This window comes from Chanos chanos, chromosome 8 (genome assembly GCF_902362185.1).
Source record: "Chanos chanos chromosome 8, fChaCha1.1, whole genome shotgun sequence".
Classification (NCBI taxonomy): Eukaryota; Metazoa; Chordata; class Actinopteri; order Gonorynchiformes; family Chanidae; genus Chanos; species Chanos chanos.
Genome location: NC_044502.1, coordinates 19414563 through 19435945, shown reverse-complemented (window position 1 = coordinate 19435945; position 21383 = coordinate 19414563). Strand labels below are relative to the sequence as shown.

Sequence of the window (21383 nt, the reverse complement as noted above, 5' to 3'; positions counted from 1 at the left end):
TACTAGCAAAGCGAACGGTCAGAACAAAAATTTGGCGCCAGTTAACTACACACTAGATCGTAAAATGAAAAACGCCCGTAAACTTGTAACTACCTAACAAAACATTACTTTTATCATCATTATATTTGCTAGTATAACCAACAGTCAAAGTGCAGTAAAGTTTTTAGATTATAACATACTATTTCTCAAATCCTTATTAAAAAAAAACGAAATGAGGAGAAATGCATGAACGTACCCGCAGCATGAAGAATTCTTCTACTGGGGTACGGCAACTCGGAGGGACCAAAATGAAACAATCTGCGGTAAATCACACACCACTAGGGGGCTCTTTCACCATTTCTTTATGCTTAACCCAATGAAATTCATATAACAAATTGATGATAAATATTTACTTTATTTTCTAACTCCGTTACAGTAGCACCATTAACGCTAAAAAATAGGCGTAAATATATAACACCCTGGTTTAATAACGATACACGTGCACTGAAGCAAGCGTGCAGAAGATTAGCGCCCTCTCCACGGCCAAATCCGCCTATTATCCAAACAAAACAACCCGAGATTTCTATTTGATACAGTATCAAAACTGACCCAGAATCACTCCCCTCAATCCAGCTCTATTACCGCATGTGACTTTGTCAAATTTTTCTCGCAAAAAATAGACTTAATCCGTTGTGAAACTCAAAACAGTCAACAAAATCAATGCGCTGGTATACTCTCCATCGCTGCCCCAGAGCCTAATCAGAGCCTAACCCCATTTGAGCCCTAGACACGCTCTCCAAACTGGTGCACTCTGCTAAACCAGCCTCTTCCCTGCTCGATCCCCTACCTTCTAAACTTTACGTAGAACTTTTCTCGATCCTTGGCCCTACAATCCTCAACCTTTTAAATAAGTCAGTTAAGTCAGGCGTTCTATCCTCTGCTTTTTAAACAGCCGTGATTAGCCCCCTACTTAAAAGACCTAACCTTGACCCAGAAAGCTTAAATAATTATAGGCCAATCTCTAATCTCCCGTTTCTTTCTAAAATTCTCAAAAAAATTGTAGCTGCTGAACTCATCGCTTATATGTCCTCCAACAGCCTGTTTGAAGTGTTTCAGTCAGGCTTTAGGTGTTTTCATTCCACTGAAACTGCACTAACTAGAGTGACTAATGATCGATTACTAGCCATGGATGCTAGTAACACAGCATTCGACACAGTCGATCACACCATACTGTTAAAGTGCCTGGAAAATCAAATTGGCATCTGTGGCCTGGCGCTCTCCTGGTTCAAATCTTATCTCTCAGAGAGAAAGCAGTGTGTCCACTACAATAATGTGACATCTGAGTACCGAGAGTTTAACTGTGGTGTCCCTCAGGGGTTGGTCCTTGGCCCTCTCCTATTCTCTATTTATTATTTATTAGACATTATTCTCAGCTATAACATTAGCTTCCACTGTTATGCTGATGATACTCACATCTACTTACCAGTCAAGCACAGTGACCGCTCTGAATTGGCCAACCTTGAGGCATGTCTCTGTGCCATTAAAAATTGAATGTCTTCAGACTTCCTGACGCTTAACGCAGGTAAGACAGAAATGCTAGTCATTGGTCCCCCTGCGCATAAGCATCTTTTTAATAATCTTACATTAAATTTGGATAACTACATTCTCTCGCAAAATTTCACAGCTAAAAACCTTGGTGTGATTTTTGACTCTAGTCTCTCGCTTGTCACTCATATCAAAATACTACCAAAACGACCTTTTATCATCTCCGCAATATCGCCAAAATTAGGCCCCTACTATGTTTGGCTGATGCAGAAACCATTGTTCATGCATTTGTCACATCTTGCCTTGACTACTGCAATGTTCTGTACTCTGGTTTGCCCGCCTCTAGTATCAGAAGTCTTCAGCTTGTCCAGAATGCTGCTGCCAGAATCCTGCTGCCAGAATCCTGACCCGATCTAGGAAGTTCGATCATATCACTCCCGTCCTGGCTTCCCTTCACTGGCTCCCAATTCACATGAGTGCTGATTTTAAAGTCCTCCTATTAACATTTAAAATTCTCCATGGGCTTGCACCAGCCTATCTATCCTAATTAATTACACCCTATTACCCCCCCCCCCCCCGCACCCTGCGCTCTCAGGATGCTAAATTATTAGTTGCTCCAAGAGTTAAAAAGAAGTCCGCTGGCCATCACGCCTTTGCCTACCGCGCACCCTTTCTCTGGAACAGCCTACCTATAGAAATCAAAGAGGCAAACTCTCTTGCTACCTTTAAAACCAAACTTAAGACTAATTTATTCTCTGTATTGTATGGATAGCATAATCTCAAACTTACCATCCGGTGAGGCTGAGTCTCTGCCGTAGTCCCTCCTGGCATAGTTTAGCTTAGTAGCTGCCGGCTAGATACCTCTCCCTCTTCTCTCTCTCCTCCCTCTCCCCTGCTTTTATCTTAACTTTGTCAGTTTCTGTTACTAACCTGCTCTCTTCTCTTTGTGTGAGTGATCGATGTCTGCGCCTACTTCCTGGATGTGGTGCCTTCCCTTGGCCGGCTGACTGACTTTGTGCCCTGCAGTCCCTGGCCCTGCTCCCCCCGCGTGGCCCTGCTCCTCCTGCGCCCTCCACAGCCACTACTCTTGCAATGTTCATGCTTCTATAAAATTATTTTCCTTATTTCATCTGTTAAGTGCTGATACCCCAATAATGCTCTCCTTCCCTCTCTCATGTCCTACATGCCTATGGCTCATCTGTTCGAGCATGAGTGTCTGGCTTGAATGTGGCTACTTTCTTCTTAGGTGTGCCCCCCCTCCCTCCCTGTCATCTCTCTCTTCATCCTCATCCCGATGGCTTTGTGGCTTCCTGCGCTGCTGCGGCTGTGCCGTCCACCCCAACTGAGCCCCATGCTGTCTTGTCATTCTTTATACTGTCTACTAGTTGTGTTTTCATTTTCATTATCACTGTGTTGTTTGTAATTTGCACACTGGGTTGGCACCTTTTGCACACCTGACTGGCCTAGAAGCGGTCTCCTCTCTCTGTGGTCTCAAGATTTCTCCTATTTTTCCTTAGCATCTGGGTTTTTTGAGGAGTTTTTTCTTGCCCGCTATGAGGATCAAGTCAGGGGGTGCCACCCTGCTCTGTTTGTTGTAATCCTGTGACCATGTAAAGCCCTTTGAGACTGTAAACAGTGATACTGGGCTTTAAATAAACTTAAACTTAAACTTAAACTTGCTTGAAAACTGAGCCAATCATTGTTAAACAGAAAGGGCTGAAGAAAATAAGACCAATTTGTGACTGGTGGGATTTAATGAATAAATGCTCTTATCGCCAAAAGTACTACAGTGGATTGGGAATTCTAATATCCTTTATGCAGGGTCTCTCAAAAGGCATTTCTCTTGTTCTCTCTCTCTAGCATGCAGTGTCTCTTCATACTTGCCTTTATAAACAGTGTGACACCTTTCACTCATTTTCCTAACTGACAGATAATGACTGTCAGATATTCACTCAGTCTAAAGCTATGTGAAGACCTTGAGGATCTCATAAACTGACCTGTACAATCTCTGGATTCACATTCAGTGACCTTTATTTAATGACCTACTCAATGCAAAAGCACTGTCTTTTAATTCTTAGTGATTGAGGGAGGCAGTATGGAGTCAGTATGAATCAGGAGAAACTTTCATCCTTTCATCCCCCACAATACCACTTATCCACAAGGGGGATCTCTGTCAAATAAACCCAGAGGAGCTGCTGATGTTTTCATTGATAGGTCCTGTGGTTTCACATACTCTGTTTATGCCAGTAATCTCTTTTTACAGCATTACTAGTTGAGACCTATACGTCAATGCAAATCTGTTGAATTTTTAATCATATTCACTATTTAATCAACTGTAGTCTGAATGTGAGGATGTTCCTCCAGAGATCTGGAACGTTTTGAACCAGCTTACATTAGATCAGCTTTAGCATCAACAATGTTCCCTGTTTCTCTGCTTCTGCTGATGCTGGCAGTGGCCTTATCCTGTAAGAATGTTTCTGTTTGTGTGTTTGCTTGTTTGTTTTGAAATTTATTGATTTTCAGAATTTTATAAATAATCACAGTGTAGGTATTGTTTGAATAAATTTGTCTGTGTGGTCCTTCAGGTGTCCAGTGTCAGGTTGTTCTCACACAGTCTGATCAGTCAGTGGTTGTGTCTCCAGGTGGAGCCCACAAACTCACCTGTGCCTGCAGTGGATTGAGTCTGAGTAGTGCGTATATGCACTGGGTCCGTCAGGCTCCTGGAAAAGGACTGGAATGGATCATTTACTATTATTCTGATTCTTACAAGAGCACAGCCCAGTCAGTGCAGGGCCGGTTCACAGCGTCCAAGGACAGCTCTAACTTCTACCTTCACATGTATCAACTGAAGACTGAGGACACAGCAGTTCATTACTGCGCTAGATATTCACCGTGATTAAACTTATGCAAACAGTTGTACAAAAACCAAAAGGGGAGGTGTGTGTGAGGAGACATTCTGAAAATATGGCCAGACAAAAAACAAAAAAAACAATCAGGCATTCTTTTCCTTATTTTTTCCATATCTCCACCAATTTACAATATTTGAGTATAACAGTCAGTCAGCTTAACACATTTTCTATTGCTTTTGTTAATCAGTACTCTATATCATCAAATAAAACTACACCTCTCAGGATTTGATGTTGAACAAGGTTGAACCATAGCTCCAATCTCTCTTAGCACTATGGAGTCAGAAAAACCACAGGTTATTGTACAGTATGGTCAATGGTTTAATTAATTATTTAATCTAATTTACCATTACCAACTATCACAAGAATGTACAACACAACACAAAGACTACATTATGAACAATACACATACACTTATACTAGACACAATGGGAAACATAAACTGAACAATGACAAACTGGGGTTAAACAACAGTCCATGGCCCCAAGGCATGCTGGGAAGCTCCGCCCATCTATCCCCAACACGCATTACAATATACCACTTTAATATGATAGAATATGTCATATCCAAACCCATGATAATAATGAGGATGGCTGCTGATAGCATGCTGAAAATGTCAAGGTAAACAATATTGCCAAAGCCTTAGTGTATGAAACTGGTAACTTGATATGAAAATTTAATATGCAATAATCTGATATGCCAAATGAAACTTTTTGACTATTAAGATATGCTAATGGTGGTTAAATGCTAATAACTTATTAACAGATATCTGATGGGATTTACAGGTATAAATGTTGGCTGATGGAGAGGACAAAGTAACCTAAGTAACCAATGAGATCGGAGGCTTAACAGTACAGATAAATGTGGGATCACTATTTTGCAAGCAACAGGTGACTGTTTTGCTTTTTAATTAATGTTTATAACAGCTTATTAATGATTATAAAGTGTTCACAACCTTATTAATAAACTAATTATAAACAATTCAAAAACCCTTTGTAAAGGTTGTCTTATTGTAAAGTGGTACCCTCTCTGGTTTGTGCTGTTGCAAAATAAAAGTAGTGTTAAAAGTAGAAAATCCAGCAACTCATTAGTAAAGGGTGATATGTTTCACACTTTAAAATAAGGCTCCCTTCTCCAGTTATAAATGTTAGTAATTTTTCAATAGATGGTCATGCATTTTACACTTTACAATAAGGCTCTCTTTTGGCAGTCATAAATGTTAGTAACTCATTAGTAAATTGTGATATGTTTCACACTGTACAATAAGTCTCCTTTACGGCAATTATAAATGTTAGTAACTAATAAATAAATGGTTATAAAAGTGAGATGAAGCTGACAGTTTAACATGCTCGCTTATGTGCTATGGTGTGTTTGATCAGAACAGCAGGACACCAACATGCATATATTCGTTTACAGTTCTTTATTCTGATTACTGGGTCTACTGGTTGAGCCCAGTGGTCGGAAGGAGAAAGGCAGTTTCTTTAGTTTTATAGGTAACAGAATCAGTTTAATTACTTATTTATTTATCTATAACCCAAATAAAACACGGTAGTGGATTTATGCTAAAAAACAAAAAAACAACAAAACAAATCCCACAGTCATTTTCACCTTAATAACTCAACTGTAAATGGTTAATTTTCTTCACTTCTTATTATCAGACTCACTGTGCACAACTTGCTAAAGATGACCGGGCCGAAGAACACTTTCAGTCTTACTCGGTAACGATCTACACAGATTAACAGTACGACATTATGAACAACGACATAACAGAACCCAACGCATTTTTCTGAAACGGTTTAAAACCACACAGCTAAACACTATTAGAAGCAAACTCATTGGACATACCCAAACTCCTGGACCAGCGCAATCTCCATACATCTATATGTGTTTTTCCCAAAGGATATGTGCTATCCGACTCTGAAACACAGGTTGCAAAAAAACTCTTCTTCCAAAGATGTGGCGCATAGGAAACACATCACAATTCGCGCCTCTAAGTTAAAGGGGCCGCACTTATTTCTTTGATGAGACACTACCTAAACGCGCTCGGTATGATCACTTGGCTACACTTATAAAGGGACAACATAAAGTAAGGTGAGCAACAAGCAAGATCTGAGATTTAACAGAATACATAGATGAAAAGTGCAGCAGTGACTTGATCTTGCCAAATAGTGAGCCCACATTAATATATGAAAACGGTGTTATAACTTGTTTATAGTTGTTCATTAATTATTTATAAAGTGTTTACAATCTAATAACCTAATTGTAAGCCATCTATGAATCCTTTATAAGGGTAGTCTTATTGTAAAGTGGTACCATCATTTCCATATCTCTGTGACATTTTATCTAACAGTAGTTAAACATGAGCTAGAAGTTTTTGTACAGCTTCGTGACTCTTCTCTCTCTCACTGTGAGTCTCTGGCACAGTTATACACAGCCATGTCTTCACTCTTCACACTGTTCATCTGTAAATACAGCTTACTGCTGGAGTCATCTCTGGAGATGGTGAATCTTCCCTTTACATAGCTGGAATAGTAGATTGGAGAACTATATGTGCCTATGTAGGCAATCCATTCCAGACCTTTCCCAGGAGCTTGTCTGATCCAAGCCATAGCATAGCGACTGAATGTGAAGCCTGAAGTTATACAGGTCAGTTTATGAGATCCAACAGCTTTAATGATCACTGGTTCAGACTCTTCACACCTGTCAACAGGAAAAGGAAGGACTGAAAAGCGAAATTCACAATTTGAGATATTATGTAGTTCTTAGACAGTACACAAAGGAAAAAATCATCTGTTGAACACACAGTTAACAGAAGGAACTCTGTGAAACTCATGGCTTTATTAACAGTTTCTAGAGAAGTCAGTTTAAAGCCAACAATGCCCTCTGTCTATCTGCTACTGCAGTGTGAGATTTGGAGAAATAGTGAAGGAGACTCTGACAGTTTTGCATTAACTCCACCTTACTGCATCATAATCACTGGTGTGACTGGACTGAGAGTGTCAAACTTCAGTCATCTCTATGGTATCAAGATTAAGAGGACCAAGTGTGATTTCATAGACCAGGATGCATTTCAGGGACACCTCACAACATCTCCAGGGTTTTTCCCTGTGTTTACTGAAAGGTCTCATCAATGCTCTGGAAAATGTTTTTAAAAATACAACACAGATCAGGAGCCTCATTAATAAACCATGTGTACTGTCCAACTGTCCTACTGTTCTGGTCAGAAGGCACACATGGTATGTGATTGTTATTCATTCTACCTTTGTATGTTTCATTTTTTGTTTCACGAGTTAATGTAAGTACAAATTTCAAGAGGTCATTGTCGTTAGTTTTTGTAAAAAAAATGGCTATTGGTCAACAGAGACTTGCTGGTAATATGCTCGTGTTTATAAAATGTAATATTTACTTATTTTAGTTTTTCACAGAGTTTGAGATTGTGAAGAAAATAAACCCTTGTCAAATATCAGTCAAAGTGTAGTTTTGTCTGAACCAGAAGAAAAACTTTGGGAGCAGTTTTGGTTTGGGTAAAACATTGTCACTGCTCTGTTTTCACTGGTATATGGTTAGAGTTCTTTCTCATTTTACAGTGTGGACTTCTCTATTTGCACTAAGCGATATGACAATATTAGTGACTGGTTTTAATTTTGTTCAAGATATATATTTTTGTATCATCAAATGATGATACCCAAGCATATTACCAGCCATTTTAATCAGGACCACATCTTTGTTTTTAAGAAAAAGAAAAAAAAAAAAAAAGATACGATTTAGATTTAGATTTAAGTTTAGACTTTTTCGCATTATTAATCCCAGGCAGGGAAACTTGGGTGTTAACAGCAGCAGAAAGAAAGAAAGACAAGTAAAGAGGTATAGATAAAAATACAATACAATAAATATAATATTCTGTAATGTATAAAGAAAAACAAAAAAATGAGCAAACAACTGTACATGTAGATCATCATCCGTTTTTGCATGGTCCAACCCATTCGCTTCTAGAAATTTCCCCAAATTTTCCCAGAATTCATTATTCCATACATCGCTGTTTCCGACTTCCTTTTTTAGCTAAGTAAAAAATGATGATTCAGCCATGTCCTTACTTTGCTTTGGAAACTCAACCATGTCCCCGATCTCACTTCAGATATTTTACCCCTTAACGCAGGTGTTTGTTATCAAGCGATGGGCTAGTCAATGCAAGGTGGACACTGAAGCAACTACACCCCGGCCATTACTTATGCTTCCCTGTCACTACAACCTAGATTTCACCCTTTTCATATTGCTTTCATGTTTTGCTGAACTTGCACTTTCCCTTTTTGGTATACCGAGGCCCTCTTCCGTTGGCTTCAACTTACAGAGGCCTTCTTCCATTACAGAGGCCTTCTTCCATTTCTCCAACAATAGTATGTAACTGTTATGCAATCTATTTGTTCTATTTGTGCATCTTTTGTACAAGATTTTATCATAGGCTATTTAATTTGTTTCTTTGTCTTTTTTTTCTTTGAATATACTTAAATGTAAATACATTGTACGGTGGTTGTTGAAGAATTTGTAAAACTGCCAAAGAATTTCTTAATGTCATTTTATTTATGATTGAAGAGTTTGTCCTTTTGGCTTTCAGCGAGTCAAGGCCACTGTATTCCCTTCCACATTTTCTTGTTAATTTAGGACAATTAATTCATGTTCTTAACTATGGTCTGCCGATTATCTCTGACAGAGAAATACAGAGCTGTGTTCTCACTCTTCAGTGACCTGTTAATCTGTAAATACAGATCACTTTTCAATGTACTTTTGTGAGTGATTATGTATTGCCTTGTATCTGTGGGAGTTGCAAACTATGTGACTTTTGGAATGTTGACAAAAAGATAGTTCTCCACAGGCCTGTTTGACAGTAATGGAGTTTTTGTACAGGATGTCCTCTGATTTGTATCACTGTGACTCTCGAGCACAGTAATACACAGTCGTGTCCTCGGTCTACAGGCTTTGTCTTCGCAGAGACACTGTACTGCTGGAGGTATCTCGGGAGATCTGACACTTGTTCTTCAGTTTTTCACTGTGATCTGTCTCACTGTCACCACATATATCTCCAACCCATTCCAGCGCTTTTCCTGCAAGCTGTTGTATCCAGTTTGTACAGTAGTTGCTATCAGTTAGTGAATATCCGGAGACCTTACAGGACAAAGTCATGGATTGACCAGGCTTAACAACCATAGAATCAGGTTGGGTCAGCTCAATACAGTGAATTCCTGTCAGAGCACAAACACAGTCAAATATGAGTAATTTAATTCACATTCCCTCTACACTTCTAAAATCCAGGTGAATTCACTGGTACTCACTGTTTACAGCTGCCAGCAGCAGCAGCAGAGAGGAGGAGAACATGGTCTAAGAGGAGACAGATGTGTTTGGAGCTGGTCTTTCTCTGCTTACATACACTCAGACATGGTTTAAATATGAAGGTGCGAGGCAGTGAATTTGTTTAGAGCAGTGTCTCTCATCCACATAACCTCTGAGGGTCACGTGGCTGTTATCAGTTAGACAGGTTCACTCCTAAAAGCCTTATTAAAAGCTGAGCAGCTATATTATATATTCTAATTCAACTATTATGTAACATTTCAAAGATACTCTTTATTTTCATGTTTTGACTCAAAATTCAAATTAAATATATTAAAGATCCTGATAAAGGTGTTTAGTTTAGTTTAGTTTAGATTAGATTAGATTAGTTTCAAAGGTGCCAGCCATGGTGAGCCATTAACCTATTCTATCTTTTGCTGATTTTGATATTGTTTACCTTTCAACAAAAAAAGTCAAGGAAAGTGTTGAAACTTGAAGCTTTAAATATTCTGAGGTGGCGTGGTGCATTATAATTCATAAACTTCATGTTAACTTTTGGCTCCCCTAGTCATAGATGCTCAGAACAGTCATTTTTCTCAGAGGACTAACACAGCAGAAGTGACCTTCCCACTGTCCGTAATCTCCTTCATTTTAATTCACTTGTCCCAGAAAAGCCCCTCTGATGTTTTATCCTATGGTGACTTTTGACAATAGTAACTGAGATTTCTGGTGACCCAAAAGGCTCAGAGTCCTGTTGCAAGAACAGTCCTAAGAGTCCTGTAAACAGAGTAATAAGCTACAACATGAAAGGAAAACAATAAACCAATAATGTTAGTCATGTAACCTTAGGGCATTAATGTTCTTTTTGTTTAATTTTGTATCTGAAATCTATATGTGGTAAATAATTATGTGATTCAAATGGACTTTCAAACATTTTTTCCACAATGAATTATATAGTGTTTTGAAAATATTTTTATCCATTTTTGTTAGACAAAGCATCTGTAAAACGCCCATGTAGATGTTATTTAAAGTCTTTAGCGAAATTTGCTGAGAGTACAGGTGTTTCCTGTGGGTCATGCTTCAGTTATTCTGAACTGAGTCTCATATTTCTTACCAATGCTCTTAAAGTAAAAGATACAAACTACCATAATAACCTAGTATGTGTATATTAAAAGTAATGGGTGCGCAATTATGAACCTGTAAGGAGGAGAGGTAACAAGTTTTCTTATTTGTACAATGTGATAGAAAACAAACAAACAACACACACACACACACACACACACAAATAAACAAACAAACAAACAAAAAAGATTGAGAGTGCTATTGGTTTTGAGGGATTTTTGAAACACGTCCCATGAAAACAAGTTCTTTTCAGGGGTGGGACAGTGGCGCAGTGGGTAGCGCTGTCGCCTCACAGCAAGAAGGTCTCGAGTTTGATTCCTGGGCGGCCAGGGTCCTTTCTGTGTTGAGTTTGCATGTTCTCCCTGTGTCTGCTCCGGTTTCTTCCCACAGTCTAAAGACATGCAGGTTAGGTGAATTGGAGACACTAAATTGCCCTGAGTGTGTTTGTCTGTGTGTCTGCCCTGTGATGGACTGGCGACCTGTCCAGGGTGTTTCCCTGCCTTTCGCCCTATGAGTGCTGGGATGGGCTCCAGCACCTCATGACCCTAATTAGGATAAGCAGCTTAGACATTGAGTGAGTTCTTTTTATTTCTAAAGACAGTTCCATTCTCCAGCAAGGCACTTAGAAACCAAACCAATGCCACATTTAAATGTTAATTACAGGATGCTGGTGGGTGAAGAGAAGAGATACACCATCGGAAGGAATTAAGATTAAAGAGAAAATGTGTAAAGATTGATCTTTTGCTTCAGACAAAAGTGTGACAAGTCAAATACTTTATACAAATACAATCTATAAAGTGGAAGTGAAATGTTTATGTAAATGACTTGAAAACAGAACTGAGGGAAGTCCCCATGCTTTAACTGTGTGACTACAGCCAGCTGTCTTTAAGTCCAGCGATAATCCAGCAGGCCTTGAGGCCTTCATCATTTAAGGGACAAGGTAATTTATAGATTCTGATATAGATTCTGTGGGTCATTTTGAATCCCAACTATGCTGCTTTGTTAAAGTAACTGCACTTATTTCTCAGTTCATTAATGCTGATACATCTCAACAGAGACTTTCTTGACAGTTTGATACCAGGCCTTAAATTTCGTCATTTAGGGGTAACACCATTTGATCTGAGGAATATGAGGAATTTTGGGGAGGGATTTAGGCCATCAACAAAATTCAGGTTTTAAATCCTTCAACAAATAAGACACATCACTCACTGGGACCAATTAATTAAAAAAAAAGAAGAAAAAAAAAGAAAAGAAAAGAAAAAAAAAACCTGAACCTGCTGTAAACTACAAGTTTTCTAGATAAATAAACAGATGCTATGAATCCCAACTATGTGGAGCTTTATTAAACAGGCTGCACTTATTTCTCAAATCACCCATGCTGATGCATGCAGTGCCTCTCATAAAGGAATGCTTCAGATGATGGTATATTCATTCAATGAAAATATGACACAAGAACTGGAAGTTAGACTTGTCTGCTCCCTGTTCATTGGTGAGTATTCAAGTTACTGCGGGAGATTCCAAGAGGTGAGCCTGTGGAAAGTGACTACAGAGAGAGCATCTTAAGTTTCAGCATTGTTATGCTAGCCTTTTCATGGCATTTACTCTGATGTTTCCTTAAATGGACTGAATGGGGTGTTTTTCTAAGTGTAAAGATCCACTCTGCATAAAATTGGCCAGATTGCTTATTAAACTCAAGGCAGCTGGGTTTCCTAGCCCTGAGTGAGTGGATAACAAACTGTTACAGTGCGATTTCCTCTTAGATATGGTCACTTCCCTATTATCAAGAGTGTGAAAAGTCGAGTGAAACTACTCACTGTATGCTGGGATAAAAAAAAGAATTGTAAATTGTAAATTCCTCTCAGAATTGTAAATTCCAAAAGACTGATTTATAGGCACACAAGTGCACCTCATTGTTTGATGCTCTGCCACTCCCCAAATGAATAAGAATTTCATTCATTTTTCTGTGTGTAAGAGAAGGGAAAGGAACTTACCAGGGTGGAGTCCTCTCCTGTCAGTTCTGCCTGGACTAATGCTACTCTCCATGTTTTTCACTGCCTGAGTCCACAGATTTAAATAAGAACAATCATTGCACACTATTTCCAAAAGAATTGTATATCTGCCAATATAACACATGACTGAGAGCCCTGCGGAATGGTGGTATTGTTTGCTGAGGCTTGTTTTGGTATTTTTAATTAGGGTACAGTGCAGTTTGAGGGCGGTAGTATTCCTGATCTCTATCACTTCCAGAACTTCCCTCTTCACCACTAGGAGCCGACCAAACAATAAGTATGCTAACACATAACCAGGGGTGGACAGTAACGAAGTACATTTACTTGAGTACTGTACTTAAGTACATTTTTCGAGTATCTGTACTTTACTTGAGTGTTATTTTTTTGGAAACTTATGACTTTTACTCCACTACATTTGAAATACAAATATTGTACTTTTCACTCAACTACATTTCTATGAAGGTTCTCGTTACTCGTTACTTTAACGTATAGCTTTGAAGTCAGCAGACGAATTTTCTTTGTAAAATGCGATAGGCCATATTGTGTTCGTCACAGCAGAAAAACCAATCACAGTAAACTGCACCAGTGCTGTCAGTTAAGTGCGTGCTGCATTTTTTTAACAACTGAACTTGGTGGTTTTACTGATGGCTACTACAATGGATAAAGATGATAAAGATAAAGGTTCCTCGTCAGAGCAGCCATGGTCATATCTTAAGTCCATGTCTGAGATTTTTGAAATCAACTGGTTTCCAATTAATTGCTTCCCGTATGCGTTCCCGTGCTGTGTTTGCTTAACACTTACAATCATTTGCCACAGTAGATATGAGATGTGACTTGAAAATTGTGATTTATATGTTTGTGAATGTATGATGAATCTGGTGACAGAGGCAGACCACAACTTCTACTGTTAACACAGTGTGCAAACACATACGGAAACCAGTTGGCTTGAAAACCATTTGGGGCATAACACCGGGTCCTGTGTGAATCCACTGCTGACGCATACTAATTGTTAGCTAGCTAAAATGCTGAGTTAACGTTACTGACAAAGATCCTTTCAGAAATATATGTTTTAATCTTGTCAGGTAAACACAGTAATATTTGTGAGGTCAGCGGATTCACGTAGGACCCGGTCCAAAATAAGACGAGGGGGGCGGGAATCAAGCGGTGACGATGGTCATCCCGCTGTTTCACATTTCAGACAATGCTATGTAGTAGAAGTAAAATTAACCTAACCTACAACATTATGACGTGTTTATCCTTTTAAGGCCAATCTGAGTTAACCTAGTGCCTGTTTAACTGAAGCTATACACTGTCTTTTATAGAGGAAGCATTTGGTTCAACTGTGTTTCTATGGGCTTTGTAGGATATTACACAAGCTTTTTACTCTACAGGTTCTACAAGGATGTCAGTGCATTCAGTAGGTTGTTTCAGAGTCATTAGACTCTGTAAATACATTGTTGCAACAATACAACAATGCAATGACACTAAAAAGAAAATTTACTTTTGAATACTTAAGTATTTTCAAAAGCAAGTACTCCAGTACTTTGAACTGAACTGAACTTGAACTTTGAAATTGAACTGAACAACTTTTACTTGTATTGGAGTAATATTTGACTGGGAGTATCTATACTTTTACTCAAGTAATGTAGTTGTTTACTTTGTCCACCTCTGCACATAACAAAGGAATGCATATCTTCTTGCTTCAGTGGTGTGAATCTGATGCAGATATAAGTTTGTCACTGATAACTGTTATTTCTCTTCAAGCTACTGGGCAATAAATAAGAGGGGGACAACCTGCGTGAAGGTCATCTCGACGACGTGTCCTGAGTCAGACTCTATGAAGCCGATACATTAGCACTATCACCCTGCTCCCAGAGATGGGACACTGCATTCCTTTGGTTTTCCATCATCCCCCCATAGTCTAAATTGGAAATTCATTTACCAGGATGACAGTTTGTGATGAGGTTTAGCCACTGGGTCTGGTCTTCCAGTCTTGAGTTTGAGTAGGTAATGAGTCTGTCTGACTGCTGATGACTAAATCATACATAAGACAGAGTTCAGGGGCCTCATTTATTAAAAAAAAAGTTGCGTACAAACCATGCAACATTTGATCTAAGATCATTTCTGAAATGTGCGTACGTGTAATGCATAGAAAATGAATGTACACTGTAACACTTCCCCTGACTGTTTAATCAGTTAGATGTTACACTAAATGTTTGATGATAATACACTGTTCTTGTTTAGGAGATGGCGCCATCCTATGGCAACATGTTATTGCTCTGTCTGTCAACTTGTCTGTTGTCTGTGTGCTTTCGTATAGATAACGTTGAAGGTTTGCTCTAATATGAAAGACTGACTCGACTACACATCCGTGACAACGTGATTAACTATAAACCTGAGCTAAACTTTTATTCAAGTGACTTTGTGGTCCGATCCATGGATACCAGGGCTAGCACAAGAGGAGCTAACGCTAGCCCCAAACACCAGCAACGGCCAAGGAAACGAAGCAAACAAGCTGGCGCTCTAGTGTGGCTTACAAAACGGAAACATCACTCCCCACTGCCGAGTATTTTACTTTCCAATGTACGCTCCCTGGTTAATAAGCAGGATGAACTGACCATCCTTATCAAAGGCAGACAGGATATCGAGACTGCTCCATAATGTGCTTCACCGAAACCTCAGCATTACACCAGGGGGGTTTCTCTCTACACTGAGCCGATCGCACCGAGGCGGCACACAAAACGAAAGGCAGAGGTGTGTGTTTCTATGTGAACTAGAAGTGGTGCACAGACACAGCAGTTATCTCACAGGCCTGCTCTACATTGTTGGAGACACTCACTATTAAATGCAGACCATTCTACCTGCCAAGAGACTTCGCTTCTATCATATTAGTCGCTGTTTACATTCCTCCGCAACCAGCAGCGACTGAGGCAGTCCAGCAGCTATCAGACCACACCATGGAAATGGAGAACTCCTTCCCAGACTCGACGGTACTGGTACTCTGGGATTTCAATCATGTTAACTTGAAGAAGACATTGCCAAGATTTAAACAGCAGATTCATGTGCACACTAGGTATGATAAAGTACTAGATCAATGCTATAGTACTATTGCTGATAATCTGATCCTTCTTATCCCTGTTTACAGCCAGAAATTGAAATCTGTAAAACCAAAGACTTAAGTAATAAAACAATGGTTTTCCTGAGCAATGGGTAGCTTAAGGGACTGTCTGGACAATACTGATTGGTCTATTTTTGAAGAATCATGTCATGATCTTGATGAATATACTGATGTGGTAACTTCCTACATTAACTTTTGTGAAAATGTGTGTGTTCCAACTAACTCTGTGATTATATACAGTAACAACAAGCCATGGTTCACTAGAGGGATAAAACAATTACTTTGCCTTTAAGGGTGAAGACAGGGAATTGTATAAGGCGGCCAAATATGAGTTTGAGAAAGCTATCAGAAAAGCTAAAGCTGACTACAAATGGAAATTGGAAAACAAACTCAAGGCCAATGACAGCAGGGGTGTATGGCATGGCCTTAAACAGATAACGAACTATAAAACCACTGTTTCAGTAGTCAGTGATGACCCCAAGCTGCCTGACAGTCTCAACGAATTCTGTTGTCGCTTTGATAACAACCAAAGCCTAATAAGACAGCCAATAGTGGCCAGCTCCCTAACTGCCCCTTTTGTCATATAGGAGTATGAGGTGAGAAACCTGTTGCGAAGACAGAACAGCAGGAAAGCAGCAGGCCCTGATCCTGTATCCTCTGCCACCCTAAAATGTTGTGGAGATGAACTCGCTACAGTCGTCACTGATATTTATAACAGGTCTCTTAAGGAATGCAAAGGAATGCGCCTCTCAGGGTTGAGTACTGCCACCTCTCCTGTATTCACTGTACACAAACGACTGTATCTCATATTGTGACTCAAATTTGCTGATGATGCAACAGTGGTAGGGCTGATCTCATGCGACAATTAATCAGCCTACAGAAATGAGGTCTTGTCTCTGATCGACTGGTGCTCTCTCCACAACTGGAGAACTGAACGTCTCCAAGACTAAAGAGTTTCGGAGAGAAGGGAAGGCTCTACCGCCACTGACCATCAATGGTCTGGAGGTGGAAAGAGTGGTCAGTTTTAAGTTTCTTGGAACAACAGTCCCCTCCTCTCTGAAATGGGATGGCAACACCGATCTACATCATTAGAAAAGCCCACTAAAGACTCTTTTTCCTCCGCCAGCTCAAAAAGTTTGGGGTGTCCAGAAAGGGCCTGTTGCAGTTCTACAGAGCTGCAGTAGAAAGTGTTCTCACCTTTTCTACATATCTGTGTGGTATGGCAACTCCACAGTTCAACAGAGAAAGCAGCTTGATAGAATTGTTTGCACAGCCTCAGAAATTATCAGCTGCAAACTCACTCCCATCTCTGACATATATGAGACCCGCATTCAGCGCAAAGGACTAAAAATACTACAAGACTACATGCCCTGCCAACCCCCTCTTAATAACTCTCCCCTCAGGGAAAAGACTCAGGACCATCAAAACTAAGACATCCCGTTTCCTCAACAGTACTTACTGCAGAACCATCAAATTACTAAACGGCTCCTCAATCCTGCATCAGCACCTTATGAACACAAGCACTAAATACTACTAAATTTTATTTTATTTTATTTTGTTTTTCACTGTATTTTAAAGCGCTGGATATCCTATTCTTATTGGCACTACATATTACTGTATTTAATTTTATTCTGTATTTTACTGTTCAAAGCACCTTACCTTTTATTTCATCTTTATTTTTTAATTTTTTATTCTTATTTTGCACTGTATCTTACTGTTTTTCTATATCTTACTGCATTAGACTCTGGACATTTTATGTTGCACTTGATCTTACATCCACGGATGTGTGTAACGGTTTATGGGGAGGGGGTTCTGTGTTATGTGTTTTTATTTCTTATTATGTGTTATGGTATGGCATTTAATAAGAAATATTATGTGTCATACCTTTCTCAAAAAGAGAAAGTCCTTAGCCTTACATTTCATAGAATAAGAAAAAAATAACCAGCTGGGTCTCAATGGCTCATGCAGGCCTGATTTCCCAAATTTCCCCACGAGTTTGAGGTACTCTACTTTTCGGGTTCCATTTGATCTTGGTTTTTGGGAGGTACAGATGAACCAGACTCTCTCAGCTCTTGTAGATGGTGAGTGTAAATGAAATATTTTGGAAAAAAGTGAATATATGGTTTGATTTTTATACAATAACATTTTTACACTTTGGAATAAAATGGGAATCAACTGCTGTCTTCTCATAAGTGCAGTGGCATGTGTACTGCAGTCAGCAGTTAGTGGAGGGGGATCTTCTAAATCCAGGTGCATTTCATCTTCTCGCATCCCAAACCTATGGCTTATAGAGATATTGTGGAGCACACTATGGAGCGTCAAGTGTAACAGACCTTTTTTGTAGTCAGAATGCCTTCTGTGATATGAAACACAATCATTTATTATGAACCCATGTTACACCGTAACACATTTTGTCCACGAAAAACACAAACACAATTTACAATTTACAATTTACAATTTAGTTATTTGGCAGACGCTTTTTACCAAAGCGACTTACAATCAGTGCATCAGTCGGATTTCTAATACCTCGTGAGCAGAGATCACAATAAGACTGAGCGTCAAATTGCCCATTCGTATTGCGCCCCTGGAATACTTTGACAAACACAGATACAAGACAAAGTTTTTCTTTTTTTTTTTCTGGTGGGTTCTAAAGAGGTGGGTTTTCAGTTTCCTGCGGAAGATGGTAAGAGATTCCGTAGTCTTGACTGCATGGGGGAGGTCGTTCCACCACCTCGGGACAATGGTGGAGAAGAGGCGTGGTCGGGGGGAGCGGCTGCCGGGTTCCCGAAGTGAGGGGACCGTCAGTTGTCCAGAGGTTGTAGAGCGGAGGGTCCTAGTTGGGGTATACGGAGTTATAAGAGACTGAAGGTATGATGGGGCGGAGCCTCTTGTGGCCTGGTAGGCCAGCACCAGTGTCTTGAACTGGATGCGGGCTGCTAACGGAAGCCAGTGGAGCGCAGTAAGCAGTGGAGTGACAAACACGTTAGCATTGTGTCGACGAAAGCAAAGGCTACTTGAACTTTCATAGACATCAGTGTTTTGCTAAAGTACAATATTAATTATGTTCATAGGCTATATTACTGCAGGTATGATGTGCATGAATTGCCTTTGGTCCGATACATTCTGTGAGTCAGCAGTTTATGGAATGAATTATGTGTCATGAAATTGCACAGGAATCATTCCGTACACTAAAGTGAATGCTGGCTGAACATTTGTAGACAAAACTGTTTGTTACATTCCCTTGGCCATTTACAAAATGCTTAACTAAAATTAATATGTTGTGCATGAAAGGCATTTAGCACAACGTATTCCGTGACTCTGCAGTTACAGAAAGCATTCCGTCCACCCCCTCCCCCCATATTCCGCATACTTGGATGATTCATGGGTGTGACATCACTGTAAAAAATTACCCCCAAGCAATACTACAGTCGGGTCCCTGCATGATGACAAATGTTTGCATCTACACCATAAATATCTAAGCTCCATTACATTATTGTTTTCCAAGGGTATGTAGTAACATGATAGAAATTTACAAGACTAAACTTTCTTTACTTTCAGTTAGCCACATCAGAAAATTGATTACATATTATATTTACGCTTTCAGTTGCAGATGTCTCCAGTGTATATGTTTTTGACCCCTTTCATCCACATGATCGAGAATGTGTTTGGTTTTTAGAATAGTTCCTATAGAGCTCTGAGAGTGTTTAGGGTTCAGAGATTGGTCTCATGAGACAGAAAGAGAAAGAATTTGCATTAACTGTTCTACACTTTAAAAAAAAAAATTATACTGCTCTAAAAGTTCTCAAAACTTTGTATGACTTGACCCAGAGTATTCATGATTAAGAGAGAGATCACTTCATTTTCACTTTCTCCTTACATGTAATTCCTCATGTTCTGTCAGGACCAGATAACTTTCATTATTTATTTATTTATTTATTTATTTATTTATTTTTTTGATAATGAACAGTTCTGTACGCCTGTACACAAAATCTCTTTTCAACATGAACAGCATGGATATCACAGTCTCTAGGTCTTAGTTGGGCTTTTAAGAGGGTATTTGATATTCGGATACTTTCTGCCATATTTGGTGTGGACTTTTCTATATTGTTATCTGTATATAATTATTGTTAATTGACATGGACAAAATATCATATCACTATAATTTTAGTTAATATCAATGCGATATTTATCAGTTTTTATTTACTCATTTATTTAGTTAACAATTTACTGTACAGTACAGCCACACTGGAAATGATTTACTGCTCCATTTGCACCCATTTAAGAAAATGTATATGAGAAAGCACTGCTAATTTTATTAGGGTATTTGAAACAGAAGTAAAAAAAAAAAAAAAAATAGCTTTTTCACATATTAATGAATACCAAACTAGTTTCAAAAGGTTGACAAATGTCTATGTAGGTACAATAGCAATCCTAATATGGGGGCATCAAAAGATGATCAAATTTGATCATCAATAGGATGATCAAATCAGTCTCATATAAATCAGTCTCATAATTTTGGTGTTTAATAAAGGTGTTTAATAAAGGACGTTAAACTTAAAACAATACACCAGCTTTGACTATTGTAGAGTGACTTAATTCATTGGGAACCTGATGTGTTTTATTTTAGCGACAAATCAGTGCAACTAGTGAAGCTGAACTGGTTATGCTCTGTGTGTTCATGACTATTAATATTTATGGAGGTCATCATTCAGTAAAATTATCTTAATGCAGGCCCTGTCCATAGACCCTTTACACTCCTGAATTGAGTTCTGTCTGACAGTTGGTGAGAGGACTGGAGCCTTCTCCCAGAGTGACAGTGGGACCCCAATGAACAGGGGTAGGGAGATTCAGAACAGAGTTCACTGACACAGCAGAGAGGCATGTTAGTGACAGAAATATCAAAGAGAAGCATATGGAGAAGTTCATTATGTTTAATGACTTATGAAATCTAGTGATGTCCCTGACAGAACATCCACTGACCTCTCATGAATGAGCACTGAGTGAAAGAGAACAGGAGAGATTCTCCTTGCTGTCTCCATTTAAGCCTCTAGAGGGCAGACTATGCAAACTCCTCCTCATCTACAGCCCTTTATAATCATCGTTTCCCCTCTGTGTTCTTTAAAAGAAAGATTTTAGCTACTTCACATGAAACAGCTGAAGAATTATGATGAAGATCTAGATTTTACCTGGATTTTTCACCTTGATTTCAGATAACTGAAGCATCTGCAATCAGAAATTAAAAAAAAAAAAAAAAAAAAAGATTATATTGCAATTTACTTGCATGTAGACTGATTTTTTTGTAATTATCACTGTGTGAAAAGTGGTGTATTCGGAAATATCCGGACAATGTAAACTTCCACTAAACCTGCTGTTTGCCGGAGG

General features: G+C 39.1%; 1 protein-coding gene and 1 gene segment (V, D, J or C); one reads left to right on the top strand and one right to left on the bottom strand.

The window, feature by feature from the left end:
• Nucleotides 1-21383, top strand: part of LOC115819407 (uncharacterized) — a 144062-nt gene that overhangs the window by 18695 nt on the left and 103984 nt on the right. The window contains exon 3 of the mRNA XM_030782959.1: nt 3083-3099. Within this exon, the coding sequence (XP_030638819.1) occupies nt 3083-3099 (17 nt within the window). The remainder of the gene's footprint in view (nt 1-3082; nt 3100-21383) is intronic.
• Nucleotides 9396-9800, bottom strand: LOC115818845 (Ig heavy chain V region 23-like). The segment is given in 2 exon segments: nt 9396-9667; nt 9758-9800. Coding segments are annotated over 2 exon segments (315 nt in total).